The sequence below is a fragment of the Armigeres subalbatus genome, chromosome 3 (assembly GCF_024139115.2).
Source record: "Armigeres subalbatus isolate Guangzhou_Male chromosome 3, GZ_Asu_2, whole genome shotgun sequence".
In the NCBI taxonomy this organism is placed as follows: Eukaryota; Metazoa; Arthropoda; class Insecta; order Diptera; family Culicidae; genus Armigeres; species Armigeres subalbatus.
This window is the reverse complement of record NC_085141.1, coordinates 202,754,814-202,774,835: the sequence shown is the minus strand read 5'-3', so window position 1 is coordinate 202,774,835 and position 20,022 is coordinate 202,754,814. Positions and strand designations below refer to the sequence as shown.

General features: G+C 44.4%; 1 protein-coding gene across 1 annotated transcript in view; it reads right to left on the bottom strand.

The window, feature by feature from the left end:
* LOC134226764 (kelch-like protein 18) overlaps positions 1-19,812 on the bottom strand; it is a 121,504-nt gene extending 101,692 nt beyond the window's left edge. The window contains exons 1-2 of the mRNA XM_062707736.1: positions 19,520-19,812; positions 19,314-19,444 (exon numbers count right to left, since the gene is read on the bottom strand). Coding sequence (XP_062563720.1) covers positions 19,314-19,444; positions 19,520-19,657 — 269 coding nt within the window. The 5' untranslated portion in view covers positions 19,658-19,812. The remainder of the gene's footprint in view (positions 1-19,313; positions 19,445-19,519) is intronic.
* Between the last annotated feature and the right edge of the window lie 210 nt (positions 19,813-20,022).

Genomic DNA, 20,022 nt, shown 5'->3' with positions numbered 1-20,022 from the left:
CGATCGAGTGGGCTGCAGTCAACTCCACCTCTTCGATCGATTCACCGTAGACCTTCAGCGTAATATCGTCAGCGAAGCTGACGGTTACCACGCCCACCGGGAACTTCAACCTCAAGACAACGTCGTACACGACGTTCCTTAACACCGGACCCAGTATGGAACCTTGCGGAATCCCTGAGGTTATGCCAACGCACTTCCGCCCCGCCTCCGTGTCGTATACCAGTACTCGATTCTGGAAGTAGCTTCCCCGAGAATCTTGTACAGGTACTCGGGAACTCCGAGACGCAGAAGCGCATCTGCAATAGCTGCCCAACTGGCACTATTGAATCCATTCCTCACGCCGAGAGTCACTACTGCACAATAGCGAACTCCCCTCCCCTTAAGCTGGATAGCTATCTGTGCGGATTTGGTAACCGACAAGATAGCGTCTACGGTCGACTTACCCTTTCGGAAGCCAAACTGGTTACTCGATAAACCATCCGCACCCTCCGTGCTTTTCAACAACCTGTTGGGGATGATCTTTACGAGCACCTTCCGTATCAAGCAGGCATATTGGTCTATATGCCGACGGATTCCCCGGTGGTTTTCCCGCCTTTGGCAATAGGAACAAGCTCTGCCTTTTCCATGCTTCAGGGAAGACTCCCTCGTCCAGGCATCTCTGCATGACAGATCTGAACATCTCGGGAGCCTCAACAATGGCCGCTTTGATGGCCAGGATCGGAATACCATCCGGTCCTGGCGCCTTACCTACACTAAAGGACTGTGTAATCCTCGCAGGTTCACCACGGTTCCTCCTACCTCGTCGGCCACCCTGGCCCCTGGCAGCTCCACAAAGTGAGGCCAGGGACTTGGGTCATGACGTGGGAAGAGCTCCGCGATGGTCCTCTCCAGCATCTCTGGAGGTCGTTCTGTGGGGACCATAGCCCCACGTGTCTTGGCCATTACGACCCTATAGGCGTCACCCCATGGATTCGCGTTGGCACTTTGACACAGGCCCTCGAAGCAGGCTTTTTTGCTTGATCTAATCTTAGTCTTCAGAGCGGCTCTAGCAGCCACGAACGCCACCCGTCGTTCAACACGCTCCTCTTCTGTGCGTGCTTGCTGCATCCGCCTCCGTGCCCGTAGGCAGGCGCGGCGCAGGTTCGTAATTGATTGAGTCCACCAGTAGGCCGGTGGCCTCCCATTCCTAGGGTGGACTTTCCTAGGCATGGTGGCATCGCATGCACGCGAGACTACTGTTACCAACTGCTCGCCGCTCAGACCGAGAGTATTGTGCTCGCGGCGCTTCTTTAAACACCTCGTCGTCGAAGTACGATATATTCCACATACGAGGGCTAGGCCCCGCCGCTTCTTCCGTCCGCTGAATGCTGGTCGTATAGTCAATACTGCAGCGAACCGCCAGGTGGTCGCTGTGAGTATAGCCATCATCTACCCTCCACTTCGAACTACTCGTTTGGCCAGGACTCCAGAACGTAACGTCGATAATCGCCTCGGAACCGTTCCAGCTAGGTACTTTTGGTGCCGACATTGGTCAAGTCCACATCCAACATGGCCAGTGATTCTAGCAGGATCTACCCCTGTTGATTCATGGAACGGCTTCCCCATTCCATGGCCCAAGCGTTGAAGTCCCCCGTTTTCACCACCGGCCTACGCCCCATCAAGTTAGCCGTTAAACAATGCAGCATACGATCGAACTGTTCAATCGATCATCGAGGAGGCGCATAGCAGCTGCAGAAGAAGACCCGTTGACTTTGGCTATGACGAAGCCCTTGTGTGTCGAAGACACCAACTCTTGGACTGGGTATTTCCCCGTTGTCCATATCGCCGCAATTTTAGACCCATCTGTGAGCCAATTACCGTTCATGGCGGGTACCCGGTGATGATCCGCTAAGATGGCGATAGCCGTCCCCCATTCAGCAACTGTCTGACACAGCAGTTGCTGGGCTGCATCACAGTGGTTCAGGTTTAGCTGTGTTACTTGCACTGTGGTTTTGCAACCGCTTTTGCATTATATGCAGGAGGTCGTGGGTTCAATTCCAGGCTCGTTCCTTTCATACTTTGTATTTCTATCATAATTCTTTCTGTGTTTCATGTTCTACACGATTCCTACTGTTATAACCTTCCACACTAACAATTACAAAACCTCCCGTGGCACCTATGAGAGGTCGTAGAGTTCTTTGCATCTTTCTCAAGTAGGTGTCAAACTAACCATCCTTCCCCTTTCCCAGCATTCGCAAGGACATGGGCAGGACAGATCTGGACTATTGGAGAGTGCATTGTTTCCATCTAATAGATAGTGTTTAGTCCCCAATCAATATCTGTGGCAACGGCAACAATGACCTCAAGAGGAGCTTGCAGAAACTTCGAAAGTCGATGTTGGACGCCAAGCTGGAGAGGGCGGTCGCGACGGCCAAGTGCAAACCCGTGAAGTCCGTGGAGTCGAGGTCTACCCAGACTGAGGCCCAAGGATTCGCGGACTCGGGCAAGGTCGAATCGACCGAAGGCGTGCCAGCGAAGACGGTGGTGCCAAAGTCTACCCAGACTGAGGCTCAAGTATTTGCGGGTACGTCGGGGGTGACTGCTCCAACGGAGCAGACACAAAAACAGGGGAGACAGTATCCACAGGATGAGCTCCCTGGGGGCCGCTCCAAAACGCGGAGGGTTACTACCCCGAACAAGGGTAGTGGGGCTGGGAAGCTAAACCCCGGTCAGGTACCTCCAAAACCGGGGGAGGAAGGACCTGGAAAGGTCCGTCTACTCAGGAAAGACGGTGGTGGTTACGGCAGGCTGAAAGTTCTCAGCCCCACCAGACCAGGGAAATAAAGGGGGATGACGCCTCCTGGACCCTGGTCAAGAACAAGAGGAAACCGAAGACGTCAAGGGCCGAAAAGAAGGCCCAGGCGAATGAGGGTAGCAAGAAGTCTAGGGTAGGCGCCAATCGCTCCAGGGGCGATGCCCTAGTCATCACGGCGGACGAGGCTAAGTACTCGAATGTTTTAAAGGCGATGAGGAGTGACGTCAAGCTCGGTGAACTCGGCGCCGACGTACGTCGAATAAGACGTACCCGGATGGGCGAGATGATACTCGAGCTGAAGCGGGGCGTCTCGCAAAAAGGCGCCGCCTACAAGAAGTTGGCGGAGGAGGTCCTAGGCGAGACGGTCAAGGTGAGGGCACTCACGACGGAGGTGAATCTAAGGGTTAAAGACCTGGACGAGATCACTGAAGTCGAAGAGCTCGCCACGGCACTGCGGCGACAGTGTGAAGTGGAGACGCCCGCCGCAGCCGTTCGGCTACGGAAAGGTCCGGCAGGGACGCAGGTAGCATTGGTTCGGCTATCTGCAGCGGACGCCTCCAAGGTAGTCAAGTTAGAGAGCATCAAGGTGGGATGGTCGGTATGCCCTGTACGCATATACGAGCAACCCGAAGTTTGCTTCAAGTGCCTGGAACCGGGGCACAAGCAATGGGACTGCAAAGACCCTGACAGAAGCAATCTCTGCCGACGCGGTGGATTGGAGGGACATAAGGCACAATGCTGCACGAACCCTCCCAATTGTTTGATTTGTTCCAGCAAAGCTGTGAACAGCAAGCACCCCATGGGGGGTTCGATGTGCCCGGCGTTTAAGCGTGCTGCAAAATCAAAGTGCAGGTAACGCAGCTGGCTTGCTCGGCCTCGCCCGAGTGTTTGGTGTGCGCAGGTTTAGAGGAAACGGCGGAACACGTGTTGTTCGTGTGCTCACGTTTTCGCGCAATGCGTGACCACATGCTTGCCACATGTGGTCTGGACACTACCCGGACAACCTAGTTCGGAGGATGTGTAAAGTGGCCGCGCGAAGAACAACATGGTATCGTCGCTTTCGCGGCGTCGGTCAACCGGGCGGGTTCCGAGCCCGAGGACGGAAAGGGGTCCTCGTCAAGGCTGGGGCAGGCGTAGGCCTCGCGTCGGCAAGTCCCTCTGTGTGCTGGCGAATAGGCCCTATCGCAGAAAGGTCAATTTGGGGTGCACGCGGCATCATCATTCTTGATACCAGTCGTGCTGAGGGAAGCAGGCGCGAAGTCGACCCTTCCCACCTTCCGAGGACATAGGGCGTGGTAAGGCCACCTGGAAAGCCGGCAACGCGCTGGCACGATACCATGGTGTTCTTCTAAAAAAGCGTGTTACGATGTTCGGTGCTGCAAGGACACGCAGCTAACCTCGAGGGTGCGTTGTGCACTGGCCCCCCTTTGAAGCATTACTTTCTGGTTGTACCGAAGGGACTATGGGCTTGGCGGCAATGGAAACGGTTTAGCGGGTCGGGGATGTAGTCCTGCCTCCCTCGGTGATCTCTAACCCCGCACTTCCTGGTCAACCTAGGATGTCTGTTGAGCAGATTCCCCCTCCATTGTTTAGGAAGAAAAAAAAAGGGCTTCTGGAGATCCAGAATTGTAATATGAGCAGTCTGTTTATCGGAATATCGTGAAGACTGCAGAAACATTCATACGATATTTGAAATGTTATTTGAATACAGAATTGAAAATCCCATGAAAACATTTCCAATCGAATTCCTGAAGGAAATTCCGAAAGAACTAGTGAATTAATTTTCGAAGGAACTCTTGATGAAGTTTCCAAAGCATTTCCAAAGACATTTTTTATAGAAATGATATTAATACAATAATTTGCAAAGGGATTTAAAATTTCCGAAGGAGTTTCAAAAGGAATTTCCGAATGAATTTCTTATTGGAATTCCGAAAGAAAATTTCTATAAACGTCGCAAAGGAATTTTTTTACTGAAGAAATTTGCAAAGGAATACTTCCTTTAGAATTTCCTAAAATGATTTCCAAAGGTATCCCCAAGTGAATATTTGAAAAAAATAAAGGAATTTCCGAAAGATTTTGTTTTAAAAAAAGAACTAAAGAAAGGGTTCCTTTAAAAGTTGGAAAGGTTTCCTAAAGAAATTTTTTGAAGGATTTTCCAAAGAAATTTCCGAAGTAGTTTCTGAATGAATTTGCAAAGTGATTTCCGAAGCAATTACTGCAGAAAAGTAAACAAAGGAATTCCAAAGGAACTCGTAAAGGAATTTTGAGAGAATGTCCAAAAGAACTCACATGGATTTTTTTTTAAATCGGAGATTTCTACAGGAGTTTCATTGCAAATACATCCAGGATTTTTTCCTAAAATTATTATAATAATTCGTTCGGAAATTTCTCAGAAAGAATTGTTAATGGAATACCCAATAAAAGTGCGTGAATATAAAACCGCAATATTCGCGACAGCATTTTAAGGAACCACGAAAATCGCGACTGGAAGAGATTATCCGCGAAATTCGTGAAAACGCGAGAATCGCGAAATCTGCGACTGTAGTAACAGCCCTGTAACTGTTACTATCTATAATGTACTAATGTTTAGTTATGAGTCAGCTACAGGATTCACTTTTCGGTGGCAAATAAAGCTTAATCAAGCATATTCCCTATATATTGGTGAAAAATTATCGAGAATGAAGCCGCTGTTAGATTGTATGTATAATTGTATAGCATCATTATAATTTGTGGTATTTTTTAATGATGGCTCATTAGAGTGAGGCATAAAAAAACAAAAAGGTGCCACGTTTCTAGTTTTGATAAAACTTCTACTCAGTAAATCCAACAGTAAATTCCCTAATAATGTCGATAAACTTGATCATATTTTGGACTGGCCTAGGTAGCTAGATTTAAGAAAACGCATAAGAAAAGTATTGCCGAAAAGAAGAGAAATCACATCATAACACTGATGAGAAAGGCCTCTGCCATTACCACTACCATTCAAGACTCCAATATACAATGTTCGTTGGATCACATGCACAAATCAGTGCGTCAATGTCAGATATGTTACGCGGCACCAAACAAAAATATTCAACATGTGATACCACCACGACAGGATATGTCTTTGGTTGCCATCTCAGTGCTAATGACGTAAGCCCACCCATCACATATCCTAGGGGAGGGTTTTATATATAGATCCCAATCAGCTCTATGATAATTAAAAGTAGAGCTTATTGGATTATAAATGGCTTCTTGTGAGATTTCAAATGTCATAGGAATTGACCACACAGCTGACTTGAATCCGTTAAAACTAAATCAATTGTTGAAGGATTTCGACTGGCAAAAAACAAATTGGTGCACTAGAATAATGAGAAGTATAATATTTCGCAGAACAATCTTCAAATAAAATTTTACCGTTGGAATTGCTTTGAGCAATATTCCATGAACGATGTTTGGCATTGAAGTTACCAATTATAAAAAAATGGATTTGTTACGAGTTAGAATTTGAAGATCGTCTCTCAACGAATTCCTTTGCTGCCCATTGCACTGCACTCTAAAAAATCATCACGTCATATTCACGTGAAAAATCACGTAACTCGTCTGTCTTGAACAAACGACGATTGTTACGTGACGTTAGTAATAGTAATGCTCACCAGAAATTCACGTAACTTTTACTAAAAATCTTGGCGAATATGACTGTATACCCACGTAAACAATTTAAGTGAGATTGTGTTAGTGTGATTGCAGCTTCGGCATTTGCGTAAACGAATGACAGATACATAACCTAAACATAATGAGGCTTCGCGGAGGTACACGGACAGATAAATCAACCCAAACTTCAATATACGCACTGATGAGAATATCGCAGAAAAAATTTACCCAAATTTGGGTAGTTTTCCCTTTCTTTCCCATGATTGCTATCAAAACTAGAGCAAGATGCAAACACCTCACCGAGGTTGCTCCACGGGACTGACACTTGTATACCTCCACCACAGTTCATTTCGTAGCCAACATAGAAAATTCCGCACTGACAGCCATAAGAAGAATCATGGGAAAGAAAGAGATAGGTGCGTTCCACACTGACAGTTCCATAAACGACAAGCAGAAGAAACGAGACTGCATCTACACTACGAAAACACAACCAAAACATCAGACCCCTGGGTTGCTCAGCCCAATAACCCAAATTTGAGTAAATTCAATATTCTCTATTTTGGGTTGATTAAGGTCCGCTTTGGATAAATTAAACTCAGCTTTGGGTAAATTGTTTACATGGGATTAAAGTCAAACTACCTAGTGCCAGAATAGTCATTTTACTCAAATTTGGGTTATTGGCCCAAACCACGGTTTTGAGTGCAAACAACTCACTTTTGGGTAGTTTTGGTTTTCAGTGTAAGTGATATTTCAGGTGCATCTTGGTCAGGGTGGCCAGACCTACCGATTTCTCGGTAGTCCTACCGATTTTTGACTCACCTACCGATTCACAGACGCAAGATCGATTTTTCAAAATTCCTACCGAGAACTACCGATTTTCAACCCGCCAAACAAAAGCACGGTTAACATAATAATCTTTCTTATAAATGATCGTCATCGTAAAGATTTAAATTATTTCAGTCAATTAGCAGATATTACTGCATCCTTGACAAAGATGGTTCGAGGATCATCTGCATTTATTACTTGAAATTATCTTCAGGTTTGATCAACATTTAATAGTAACTTGAACAGTAATGTTATGGGAATTTTTCTACGAAAAATTTCACTAAATTTCATGAATATAGGATTGTTTGGAGCCAAGGAAGTTTTGCCCGGCAAGATTTTGTTTTTGCAGTCTAGTTTTTTTTTTTCAAATTTTAATCAAATTGCCATTGCCAACCATGGATATTGAGATTTCTATTAGATTGGAAGCTTTTTCTTTGAAGCGTAGAAACAACTAAGTAATACTTGAAGCTGTCATACCGCTTCCTTAGTTCTGCGGATTCGTTTTACAAATAAATCGAAAGATTAATTTTGTTTGCAAATGCATATGATAAGCAGACCAATCCACTTTACAAAAGTGAAACTTTTCTGAGCAGCAACATATGTAATAATTATACTGAAATAGATTTCAAGCATAAAAAGAACACTGCTGGACTATGTTCTTGTAGCTAGTTTCAGATTCAAATTAGAAAAATGTTAGGTAATTTGATTTAATCTTAACTTAATCACTACTGATTTTACTTAGTGAAGTACATATCAACAAACAATAAACCCTGGCTCTCAAAAATGAACTTCTCAATTGTAATGTAAATCTTTGAAAAACTTCATATGAAAATTTTCAACATGAGGCTAAATGCGCTCTAATTATACCATTTCATATAATTTGATACTTTTCCGGCCTACCGATAACTACCGAGTTTTCTACAATCAAGCTACCGATTTATCAAAATATAATCTGGCCACCCTGATCTTGGTGGATATTTTCCGTGCCTGCATTTTTCCTCCTCGGAAAAAAACAACGGAGGTTGGTTAAAATTTATTAGATTCGTTGAAAAATGATGTGGAAAAAAGGAAGCTGCATGGATGTCTAGAGCTACAGTTTTCCAGTCGCGTTAGTATAAAATTTGTAGTCTTTGTTCCACTACTTTTTGGTTAGTTAACAGCGGCAATATTGGCAATTTTCTAGCAAGAAACTAATTTTAAAATTTGACATCATTTATCAACAAATTTGATAAATTCTATTCAAAATCCGCCGATAACTTTTTTTTTCTTCAAAAGTGTTTCTGCGGTAACTCCAACTGACGGCATTTCAATGTTTCAATGGATCAACAACGCGAAAAAGATTCCCTTTTATGGGCATTCCCTTTTCATTTTTGTATTCATTCCAAAATCACTATATTGCAATACATTTCAAAACATGTAGCGGTTACCTGCTGTCTTGTAGCTTTCACTAAAATTTCACGTAACCAGTACGTACAAATCACGTCAGGTTCACCTGATCAAACACGTAACTACTTTCAAGTTTCACGTCATTAGTGCTGGAAGATCTAGTCAGAGTCACCGGATAAATCACGTAACTCAAGGAAACTAAAATTTGTTCAGGTTACTTGTCATTCAGGTCACTCTTACGTGAAAAGTATGATGGATGAGAACCACATTCGTTTTCAGGTAAATATGACGTGAAGATTTTTCAGAGTGTGGAAAGGCAAGAAAGCAGCAATAAAAGAGAATAATTGTCCAAAATTTGTTTCCACAGAAACTCCCAAGTTTAAAAAACTTTGGTTTCGAAAGAAGATTATAATTTGTGTCCAGGCGGTGTCAAGACGAGCATTTCGATAAATATAGTAATTTGGATCTCTTTTAATGGAAAGTCCTGATTTTAACGTTTCAGTTATAATGGCAATGTTGAACTGTTGTTATGAACATTATGAACTGTTGGGAAGTTGAATAATTTATCTTCCTTACCCTTCAAAGATCAAGCATTCCAATTCAAATTTTCAAAAAAACATATTTTGATCCTATAAAACGTAGTCAACAACCATTTTTTGAGTAAATTTGATACCTGAACAGCTCCAGTTTTGGAAATTGAACATTACATCAATCATGTGATGCAATTGTTCAACTAGAATATTAAAATCGTTAGCACGACCTTTATTTTCCGTGGAAAATTGGGTATGAAAATCATTCATCGTCGGTATATTTTAAGAAACGAAATTTTGCCTGCCTGCATCAATTTTTCACGGGAAATTGAAAACGTAATTGCCCCCACAATTGGCACATTTAAATTTATTGGAATCTTCTCTCACAGGGTAGGCGTCTTTGGCGTGAGAGATTTCGCCACAAATCATGCATTTAGCATCCATGTGGCAATGTTTAGTTCCGTGACCCCACTTTTGGCACTTACGGCACTGAGTGTGGTTTTGGAAATTACCCCCAGGCCTGCGGAAAAGCTCCCATGGGACATGGGGCATAATGCAGACCTTTTCCAAATTTTTATATTATTTTATTCACTTTTGTTAAAGTGAACTAAATAAAATTCATGAGAAATTCCAGTAGCCAGGATGAAAGGCGTAGGATTGTCAATCCGGAGATGGCGAGTTCGATTCTTGGTCATGAATCGGAATTGGCGCATGAATCGAATCACCCGGGCTAGAGGTAGATTCGATTTGCTCATGAATCAATTCGAACAGATTACTCAGTTCGATAGAAGCATTATTTCCAATGTTAGAGTTAGCAGGAATATCTGAAGTCTGCTGCTTCCTTCTATGTATTTTTTGTTAGAATAATCAGGTATTATTCAGCGTTAACCACGCAAAAATAAAACACAAGTATCTCTTGGTTTTAAAAGGATAAATATTTATTGGCATCATTGTCATAGTCATGTAAGAAGTGCATATTCCAATAGTGATTGATAACATTATCTCTAGTGTCTATATCTATATGTGTGTCTACACACTGACTGTGCGTTACATCAGCGCGAGCTTTTAATCGAGCGTTTATAGCAAAAGCTCGCTCACTGAAAAACGTGTGTATTGAATGTTGGAATTGTCATGATATCTTCACGTCCGTGTTGCCAGTATTTTTAACACTTCCCCTCAATTCTTACATTCAAAATATTAAATAGCTTTCGATGTTGAGATTTGGGTAACCCTTTCGTAAAAGCATCGGCTGGCTGTTCTGATGACGGAACGAATTTCAATTGTAGTTTTCCATTCTTGATCAATTCTCTGATGAACATGTATTTAATATCCAAATGCTTCATCCGCTGGTGAATTCGTGGTTCTTCTGAGAATTTAATGCAGGGTATATTATCCTCCATGATAAGTATACGGCTCCTGTCAATATCGAGTTCTTCAAGGAATTTTGTTAACCAGAAACCCTCTTTAGCGGCCGAACACAACGAAACTAATTCTGCTTCGGTAGTAGACAAACTTACTGTTGACCACGAAACTAAATTTCCATAGACTTGGAAAACATACCCAGAGACAGATTTCCTATCAGTCTCATCATTAGCAAAGTTTGCATCTGCAAACCCCTGGAGAGTTAAAGCTTTTTCATTTCTTTGAAACATTATAAATGTTTCTGTTGTGCCTCGGAGATAACGTAAAATACGCTTTAGACCTCCCCAGTGTTCATTTGTAGCACAGCTTTGAAACTTACTCAGTGTGTTTACCGCAGCACTGATATCAGGTCGCGAAGTTAAAGCTAAATATTGTAGGCATCCTAATAGCTCTTTGTATGGATGGTTACCCTCATCCGATACACCTTCGTTTGTTTTTATCCATTTCATATTCGGTTCTAATGGTGTTCCTACGGGTTTACATTCACTCATACCAAAGCGATTCAAAATCCGTTCAGTGTAGCCAGACTGGCAGATTTTCAAAGTCTGTTTCTCGAAATCTCTTTCAATATCCATACCTAGGAAATGCTTTACTTCATTTAAATCCTTTAATTGGAATAACTTCTTAAGCTCCGAATAAAACCAGCATATTTCCTTAATATGAGAACCAACAACTAATATGTCGTCTACATATACAACTAAAATTAGTTTTCTGTCATGATTCCTATATACGCAATTATCACTTTGTAACTGTGTAAACTTCAAGTGCTGTAACGCTTTATCTAATTCTCTGTTCCAACTTCTACTAGCTTGTTTTAGCCCATACAAACTTTTCTGTAGAAGAACAGTTCGACTTTGACCTACGTCATCGTTGGGAAGTTGCATATATAAGACTTCGTCCAAACGACTGTTTAGAAAAGCAGTTGAAATATCCACTTGATGTATCAGTAAATTCTTCTCATTGGCTATGGAAAGAATTGTTCTAATACTTTCTATTTTTGATACAGGTGCAAATGTATCTTGATAGTCAAACCCTGGTCGCTGTGAGCAACCTTTTGCTACCAATCTGGCTTTGTATCGCCCATCATCCTTTATGTTGAACACCCACATTTGCTTGATGGTGTTTTGAGTTATAGTACCTTCAACTGACTTCCAGGTTTGATTACATTCAAGAGATTTTAGCTCATCGTTAATAGCAACTTTCCATTGCTCCCAATCATTTCGAAGCTTCAATTTTTCTATATGTTGAGGCACATCTCCTACTGATGAAGCAATTTTGCCATTTGGTAACCCCCAAATCGTTCTGGAAGCTTTATATTCCTTGTACTGCGTCGTATCTGCTGTGGCACCTCTGTGCCTCCGTCACTGCCTTCATCCTGCTCTTCAATTGTAGATTCATATTCACTTTCTTCCGCGTACTCTAACGGATCTCCTAAAATGGTATCTCCATCTTCTTCTGAGATCATGCTCAAGTTAATGTTTGTATCATTCAGAGTTCCTTCTGCTTGCATATTTTTCCAAACAAACGTTTCGTGAAATTTTTCAGTACTCGGCTGTGACCCATGAGCATTATTTTCCTCAATGATACTTTGTTTGTATAGTGATTCTTCATCGAAAATTACATTCCTTTCGATCTGCAATAACCTTGCATGGTTGTCCCAAAGCCGAAAACCGTTATTTGCGTAACCCACAAATATAAACTTTTTCGATTTCACGTCAAGCTTTTGTCTTTTATTACCTGGTATCTGTGCATAAGCCACACAACCAAAAACCCTCAAATTACTAAGATTTGGCCGTTTACCGAACCATTTCTCATAAGGAGTTTTATTTTCTGTTATTGCCGTTGTGGGAGAACGATTTGTAAGATAAGTTGCACAATACAACGCTTCACCCCACATTTCTTTATGCAAACCACTGTCAAACAGCATTGCCCTTACTTTTTCCATCAACGTTCTGTTAACACGTTCACTCACACCATTTTGCTGAGGCGTGTACGGTACCGTAAAGTGCATCTGAATTCCGAACGTTTTAGAATAGTTCCGAAATTCCTTTCCGATGTATTCACCACCATTATCGCATCTCAGAATAGACAACTTTTGACCAAAGTGTGTCTCCGCCATGGCTTTGAACTCCTTAAATCGTTCAAATACTTCACTTTTCTTTGAAATCAAATAAACTTTGATAAAGTGAGTGTAATCATCGATAAATGATACGAAATATTTGTATCCATCGTACGTTTCTTCTTCCATTGCACCGCATACGTCAGAATGTACTATATGAAGCGGCCTGCTTGATCTTGGTAGTTCCATACTAATAAATTTATTTCTGCTTTGTTTCCCGCTATGCAACTTTCACAAAGTTTCACATTTCTCATTTCGGTTGCTAGCGAACATTCAATTCCTTCAACCATCTGATTTTTCAATAGTTTCTCTATTCCTGAAAAACTCAGATGCCCCAATCTTCTATGCAGATTGTCTATACTTACTTCTTTGCTAATCAGTGCCAACGAATCGTCATTTGTTTCCAAAATAAAATCCAAACAATAGAGACCATCGCATACATCCCTTCTGCGATAACTTCGCCAAAGGCTTTAATACTAATACGATTCTCTTGAAAAGTAACTCTTTTCCCCGATTCATTTATCTTTCTTACTGAAAGAAGATTTGTTTCCAAACCCGGAATAAAAAGCACGTTATACAGTGTAATTTTTTGAATTTTATTCATTCCCACTGCTGACTTTAAAGTAATTTTCCCTTTCTTCGTACCCCGAAGCTCTTCACCTTTCTTGGCAGTCGAGATGTAGACCGGATCCACTAAAACTTTAGCATCCTCCAGCAGCTTTTCGTCGTGCACCATATGTTGGGTTGCTCCAGAATCCACAACAAAACGAACGGACTTCTTCATGCAACGCCCAGCCAGCATCGCATGCGCTTGAAAACGTTTCTTCCCCTGCTTCTTCAATTTAGGACATTTCGATTTATAGTGACCGGTTTCACCACACCCGAAACATTTGTTTACGTCCTTCTTGTTCTTTTTTGTTGAACAGCGCAACACTTTGTCCAGATGATCTAGGGAATCGAAATTAAACTCCGCGTCGAGAAACATACGCTTTATTTCACCCAGCGGCTTGTTGCATAATTCCTCATTTGAAAGGACCGTTAATGCTCCACGAACATGGTTATAGCGATCAGGAATAGCAATTAAAAGCGCATGCATCTTCTCACTAACCGTGAGGTTTGCTTGCATGCAATCTAATTCCCTGATAATCATGTCGAATTCGTCGAACAGGCTATTCAACGAAGAAAAGTTGCGGTTTTTCAACGAAAACAAACGCTGACGCATATTGATCAGCGCACCCGTGCCTACCTTCTGGTACGTCTGCGTGAGCACGGAGAAAACTTCTTTCGCGTACGTGAGACCAAGAATCCGATTTAGAACGTCATTGTTAACCGCCATCACTATTTCATCCACCGCTTCGATGTCTTCATCCACACGACGTTGATACTCTGCCTTTCTTGCTTCTGCTGCCTCTGCCGTCTCCCCAGCGATCGGAACTGCACATTGCTCTTCATCCGGCGTCCGCAACAAAGTATGAATCAATTTCATTTTTGTCAGCCGGTGTTCTATTCTCCACTTCCATGCGGGAAAATTACCCTCCGTGCCATCAAACACGAAGCACCGCTCGCTTCGAATAACTGCCGCACTGCTACTCGGTCCGCGTTCGGATGAGAATCTGCTAGTATGACCACTAGCTTGTTGATTGACAGCTTCTGCTTCCACTGACATTTCTTCAACAATTGCCGTTTCGAATATCTTCTTTCACAGTTGACTACTGGGCTCATAACCTGTTAGAATAATCAAGGATTATTCAGCGTTAACTACGTAAAAATAAAACAGAAGTTTCTCTTGGTTTCAAAAGGATAAATATTTATTGGCATCATTGTCATAGTCATGTAAGAAGCGCATATTCCAATAGTGATTGATAACATTATCTCTAGTGTCTTTTTTTTTTTTTTTTTCCTGTTTTTTTTTTTTTTTCAGAGGGATGAAGGCAAATCTGCATACAGACACCTGAAATTATCACTCAGGGAGTGGGGTTGGCGCGGTTGGCAGAAGGCCAGACCGCCGGACCCACTAAACCCACCCAAGCAACAGAAGGTTACTTGAGTTACCCTCTTCTAATGCACAATTCCCCTGGGACTACCTTTCAGTATTACTTCTGGGGGAAAAGCAGTACTAAAAGTACTCCTCCCAAAACAACACCTTTCACAGTGCCTCTCTTCGATGTTTTGTCGTACGTCTGAGCCCTTTGGCTCCCTTTATTGGTGCCAGCAAGCACACAAAAAGCGTGGGCCCTTAAGCCCTTTACTTTTTTTTCCTTGTGCCATTCAGCAACGCATCTACTTTCCTTTTTATTTTAGAGCCATTTAGCTCTCAACGTGCTCGCAAGCTACTCAGATAGTCTCCCGGCGGCGGATCTACCCTACTCCGACGGGGAGTCCCCGGCGGCGGAAGCTCCCCGATACCGACGACCCGCATTCGTGGATGGCTGTTACATTACCAACACTACACATTCACCTGGTATGCATGTTCATAGATCCGCTCAAGTCCTACGCACATTCTCACTTCAACGGGTGACCGGACGAGTGCCGAGGTCAGGCCAAAGATTCCGGTGGAGATAGCTTCCGGTTCAGTGGTGCCCGACGACCCGACGCAGGGGCTTTCCCGCGGCACGAACCGCTGAACTGGGCAACGGCGGTGGACCCGGCCTACTCCGATTAACCGATTTCCCATGAACTGCGCCTTTCAGCTTCTTGCTTAACCGATGAGCCATTCAGCTCTCACCTTGGTCGCGGACTACTCGGATAGTCCCCGGCGGTGGATCAATCCTACTCCGACAGGGAGTTCCCCGACGTCGGAAGCTCCCCCGTAACCGACGACCCGTCTCAACGGGTGACCGGGCGAGTGCCGAGGTCAATCCAAAGATTCCGGGTGGAGATAACTTCCAGTTCAATGGTGCCCCGACGACCCGAAGCCGGTACATTCGCACGCCACGGTCTACTCAGCTGATCCCCGGCGATGGACCTAGCCTACTCCGATAACCGAGTTTCATTTGCCTTGAGCCATTCAGCTCTCACCTTATTCATTGAGCCATTTAGCTCCCGCCTCGGTCGCGATCGCGAACGACTCGGATAGTCCCCGACGGCGGATCTAACCTACTCCGACGAGAAGTTTCCCGAAAGCGGGAGCTCCTCCGAACCCGGCCGTTTCGCCACGTTCTGCGGCTACGCGCTCGCCGCAAGCTGAATACAGTTGCGACGCTGTCGTTCCCATCCATTATCGACATATATATTCACGACTTCCACGACTCATGGTCCGCTATCCGTAACGGCTGCCTGCTGCTGCTCTATGCGCCAACTTCGTTGCAGGATGTCGGCTATCCTGGACGTCGCTCTTGCAACCGCTCTCCACTGTTCTGGGTTCTGGCACATTTTATGACGATGTTATCGGTGTTGGTGTCCGTTCCGCATGCCCCCAACATCGCACTCCTCTCCGTTTCGAACCGAGGACATGTGAACAGGATGTGTTCAGCCGTTTCTGTCACGTCTGGGCATTGCGGACAGGTGGGAGAAGCCGCGTGACCAAACCTGTTTAGGTACCACTTGAAGCATCCATGGCCTGTTAAGAACTGGGTCAAGCCAAAGTTTAGCTCTCCATGAGGTCTGCTAATCCATGCCGACACACTTGGGACTAGCGATGGGTCCACCTTCCCTTAGCCGAGTTGTCCCACTCCCTCTGCCATTTGGCTACCGTTGCTGCCTTGATACTCTTTCGAGCGTTATCGGTGCCCCTGAAGGCGTAGCTGTCCTCGTCTTCCTCCACCACCAGTTTGATAGGCATCATGCCTGCGAGTACACAAGCCGCTTCGCGAGATACGGTGCGATATGCGCTGATAACTCTCAAGCACATTCGCCTATGAGTACTCTCCAGCTTTCGCACGTTGCAGTTTACGCTCAACGCTGACACCCAAGCTGGTCCTCCGTATCGTAGTATTGAAACCGCCACGCTTGCCAGCAGCTTGCGCTTGCTGGAGCACACCCTAGAGTTGTTCGCCATCATCCTCGATAGTGCCGCTATCGCCGTCGACGCGCGCTGGCAGGCGTAGTCGACATGACTTTAAAGCTCAACTTATCGTCGAGCATCACCCCCAATTGTTTCAGAGATCTCTTGGAGGTGATGTCGCAGCCGCCGACTCTAATTGTCGCCTCCTGAACCGATTTCCGATTGTTAACGACTATCATCTCCGTTTTATGATGCGCCAACTGTAGCTTCTTGCTGCGCAACCATTCCTCCACTAGGCTGATCGAATAGGCTGCAGTCAATTCGACCTCTTCGACGGATTCTCCGTACACGGTCATGGTTACGTCATCGGCGAATCCCACTAACTTGACTCCTGGCGGGAGCTTCAACCGCAGCACGCCATCGTACATCACGTTCCACAGCAATGGACCCAAAATTGATCCCTGTGGGACACCTGCCGTGATGGGGGCGGTAGCCAAGCCTTCGTCTGTCTCGTAGATCAATAATCGATTCTGAAAGTAGCTTCCCAGAATCTTATACAGCCCTACCGGTACTCCCAGCCGAAGCAACGAGTTCGCGATCTCCATCCAGCACGCACTGTTGAATGCATTCCGCACGTCGAGTGTTATTACTGCGCAGTAACGTATACCGCGCCGCTTGCATTCGATGGCGACCTTTGCAGTGTCAACCACCGATTTAATGGCACCCAGAGTAGACCTTCCTCTCCGAAAGCCGAATTGCTCGCTCGATAATCCTCCTACCTCCCTCGACGTACGGCGACAGTCTGTTCAGGATCAACTTCTCCAGTAGCTTCCCTACCGTGTCTATAAGACAGATTGGTCTGTACGCTGAGGGGTCTCCTGGTGGCTTGCCAGGTTTCGGTAACAGGACCAAACGCTGTCTCTTCCATATATCCGGGAATGTCCTCTCGTCCAGACACTTCTGCATGGCCAACCTAAACATGTTCGGGTTAGTCGTTATGGCTGCCTTCAATGCCATATTCGGGATCCCGTCCGGACCAGGTGCTTTACTCGGGTCGAGGGACTTTGCCACCGTCAATATCTCTTCTACCGTCACCCTCTCCACCGCTTCATCATTTGCTACCCTCGCTGCTGGCGGCCAGTGGGTTGGGCCGTGGTGCGGGAATAGTGCCTCGATTATAGTCTTCAGCCTCGTTGGACATCGCTCGGGAGGAGCCAGTGCTCCTCTTGTTTTGGCCATCACCACCCGATAGGCGTCTCCCCATGGGTTCGAGTTGGCGCTCTGGCACAGTCTGTCGAAGCAGGCTTTCTTGCTTTCTTTGATGGCCTTATTTAGAGCCAGTCTCGCTGCTTTGAATTGCTCGATGCGTTCCTCCCTCACTTCCGCCAAGCGTGTCCTTTGCGTTTTTCTTCTAGCCCGGAGACAGGCTGCTCGAAGGGCTGCAATTTCATCGCTCCACCAGTATACCTGTGGCCTGCAGTTCCGTGGTCGCACCTTCCTCGGCATGGTCGCGTCACAAGCTCGAGACAGGACCGCAACCAGTTCGTCGCCGCTTAAACTTCCCGTGTTTTCTTCCAGACCCATAGCTTCACTGAAGGTCCCACCGTCGAAGTGGGCGACCTTCCACGACCGGGTTGTGGGAGTAGCTCTCCGGCTTTCTCTTCTTGCCTCGCTGCCTATCCTGTACCGGATAGCTAGATGGTCACTGTGGGTGTAACCGTCGTCGACCATCCACTGCATATCACCGACCAAACTTGGACTGCAGAACGTTACGTCTATTATCGATTCCACTCCGTTTCGCTGGAAGGTACTTTTGGAGCCTTCGTTGCACAGCACGACATCCAGCTTGGCGAAAGCCTCTAGCAGCGTTTGCCCTCTCCGGTTAGTAAAGCGACTTCCCCACTCTATCGCCCACGCATTGAAGTCTCTAGTGTCTATATCTATATGTGTGTCTACACACTGACTGTGCGTTACATCAGCGCGAGCTTTTAATCGAGCGTTTATAGCAAAAGCTCGCTCACTGGAAAACGTGTGTATTGAATGTTGGAATTGTCATGATATCTTCACGTCCGTGTTGCCAGTATTTTTAACATTTTTTCCGCGTTTTGGCAAGACGGTCATAAAACCTTGTTTCTTAGAAGGATGTGGAGACTTTAGAGACTGCCTCTTCCTCTTGTTTTTATTAATGCTCATTGCTGAGCGTGGATACGTGACCTTCTAAGAGGTTTTTTTCCCAGAACGGTGTCCTTACAGGATTAACACCGCTTGTCACGGGTCTAAACAAAGATCGTAACGAGATCAGTAGGTACAAATAGCGCTGAGAAGCACTGTTGAAATTAAAATAGCTTCGAGTTATTATTTTACCCGTTTCTTTTTTCAAAATTGAAGGTAACTTTAAGCTTATTTCTGAAAGAAAATCACAATCCTCAAAATCGCCATGGAACTCTTGTACGAACCAATGCAGTTACCTACACGGATAAATTAATATATACCTACTAGTAGATTATTGCACAGACACCCACGATTTGTAATTTGTATTTTATAAGTGTTAACGAAAACCTGGTAGTTACAACTATTTTTCGGGTCAAGGATGAAACAATCGCATATGCGTAGACCAGTCAATTACAAAACTATTAGGCAAATATCTGAATGAATACTTACTGAGGCTCTATTTCCTTCATAGTTATTTCTTTAATCCTACTTTCTGCCATATTATGCGTAAACATTGCATAAAAGTAAGGTATTGTAGCTGCTAGTACAATTCTATGTGCAGAAAACGAGTGATTGTCGACCTGGATCAGAAAGTGTAGAATGAAGCGATAAATAAAACATTACCTAGTATGCAGCAATCGCCATAAAACACTAACCTTGAGAGTAACGTCGCACAGTTTCCCTTGCCTGCGGATTTCTTTCATCAGCGGAAAACTCTCTGCGAACAAAGTGTCCTGCTTGAAAAGTTCGTAGGAACTTTCATCACCAGAGCTCAATTCACAAGATGTATCCATGATAGATTGCACTTTATAAATTTAAAAAAAGTATTTTATGATGCAAACCGCAACTCCGCTGATAAAAATAATGCACAAATTATTGACAGCACAATCCCAATCTCTTCATTGGAAGACCGCGGGAGGAAACTCAACGCCAGAAAGATCGATCAAAACATGAACAAATTTTGAAAATGGCACGATTGTTCTAAAAAAGCAATATTGAAGACATCGAATCTCCAAATCGAACTTCCAGGCACTTTCCCTCACACTGTAAAACCTTCATTCTGTAATATTACCTTAATTTTTCCCTATAGTTTTACTATTTTGAATCACAAATTGTCGTGCCACGATATAATAAAATAAATAATTTAATTATAATGTAT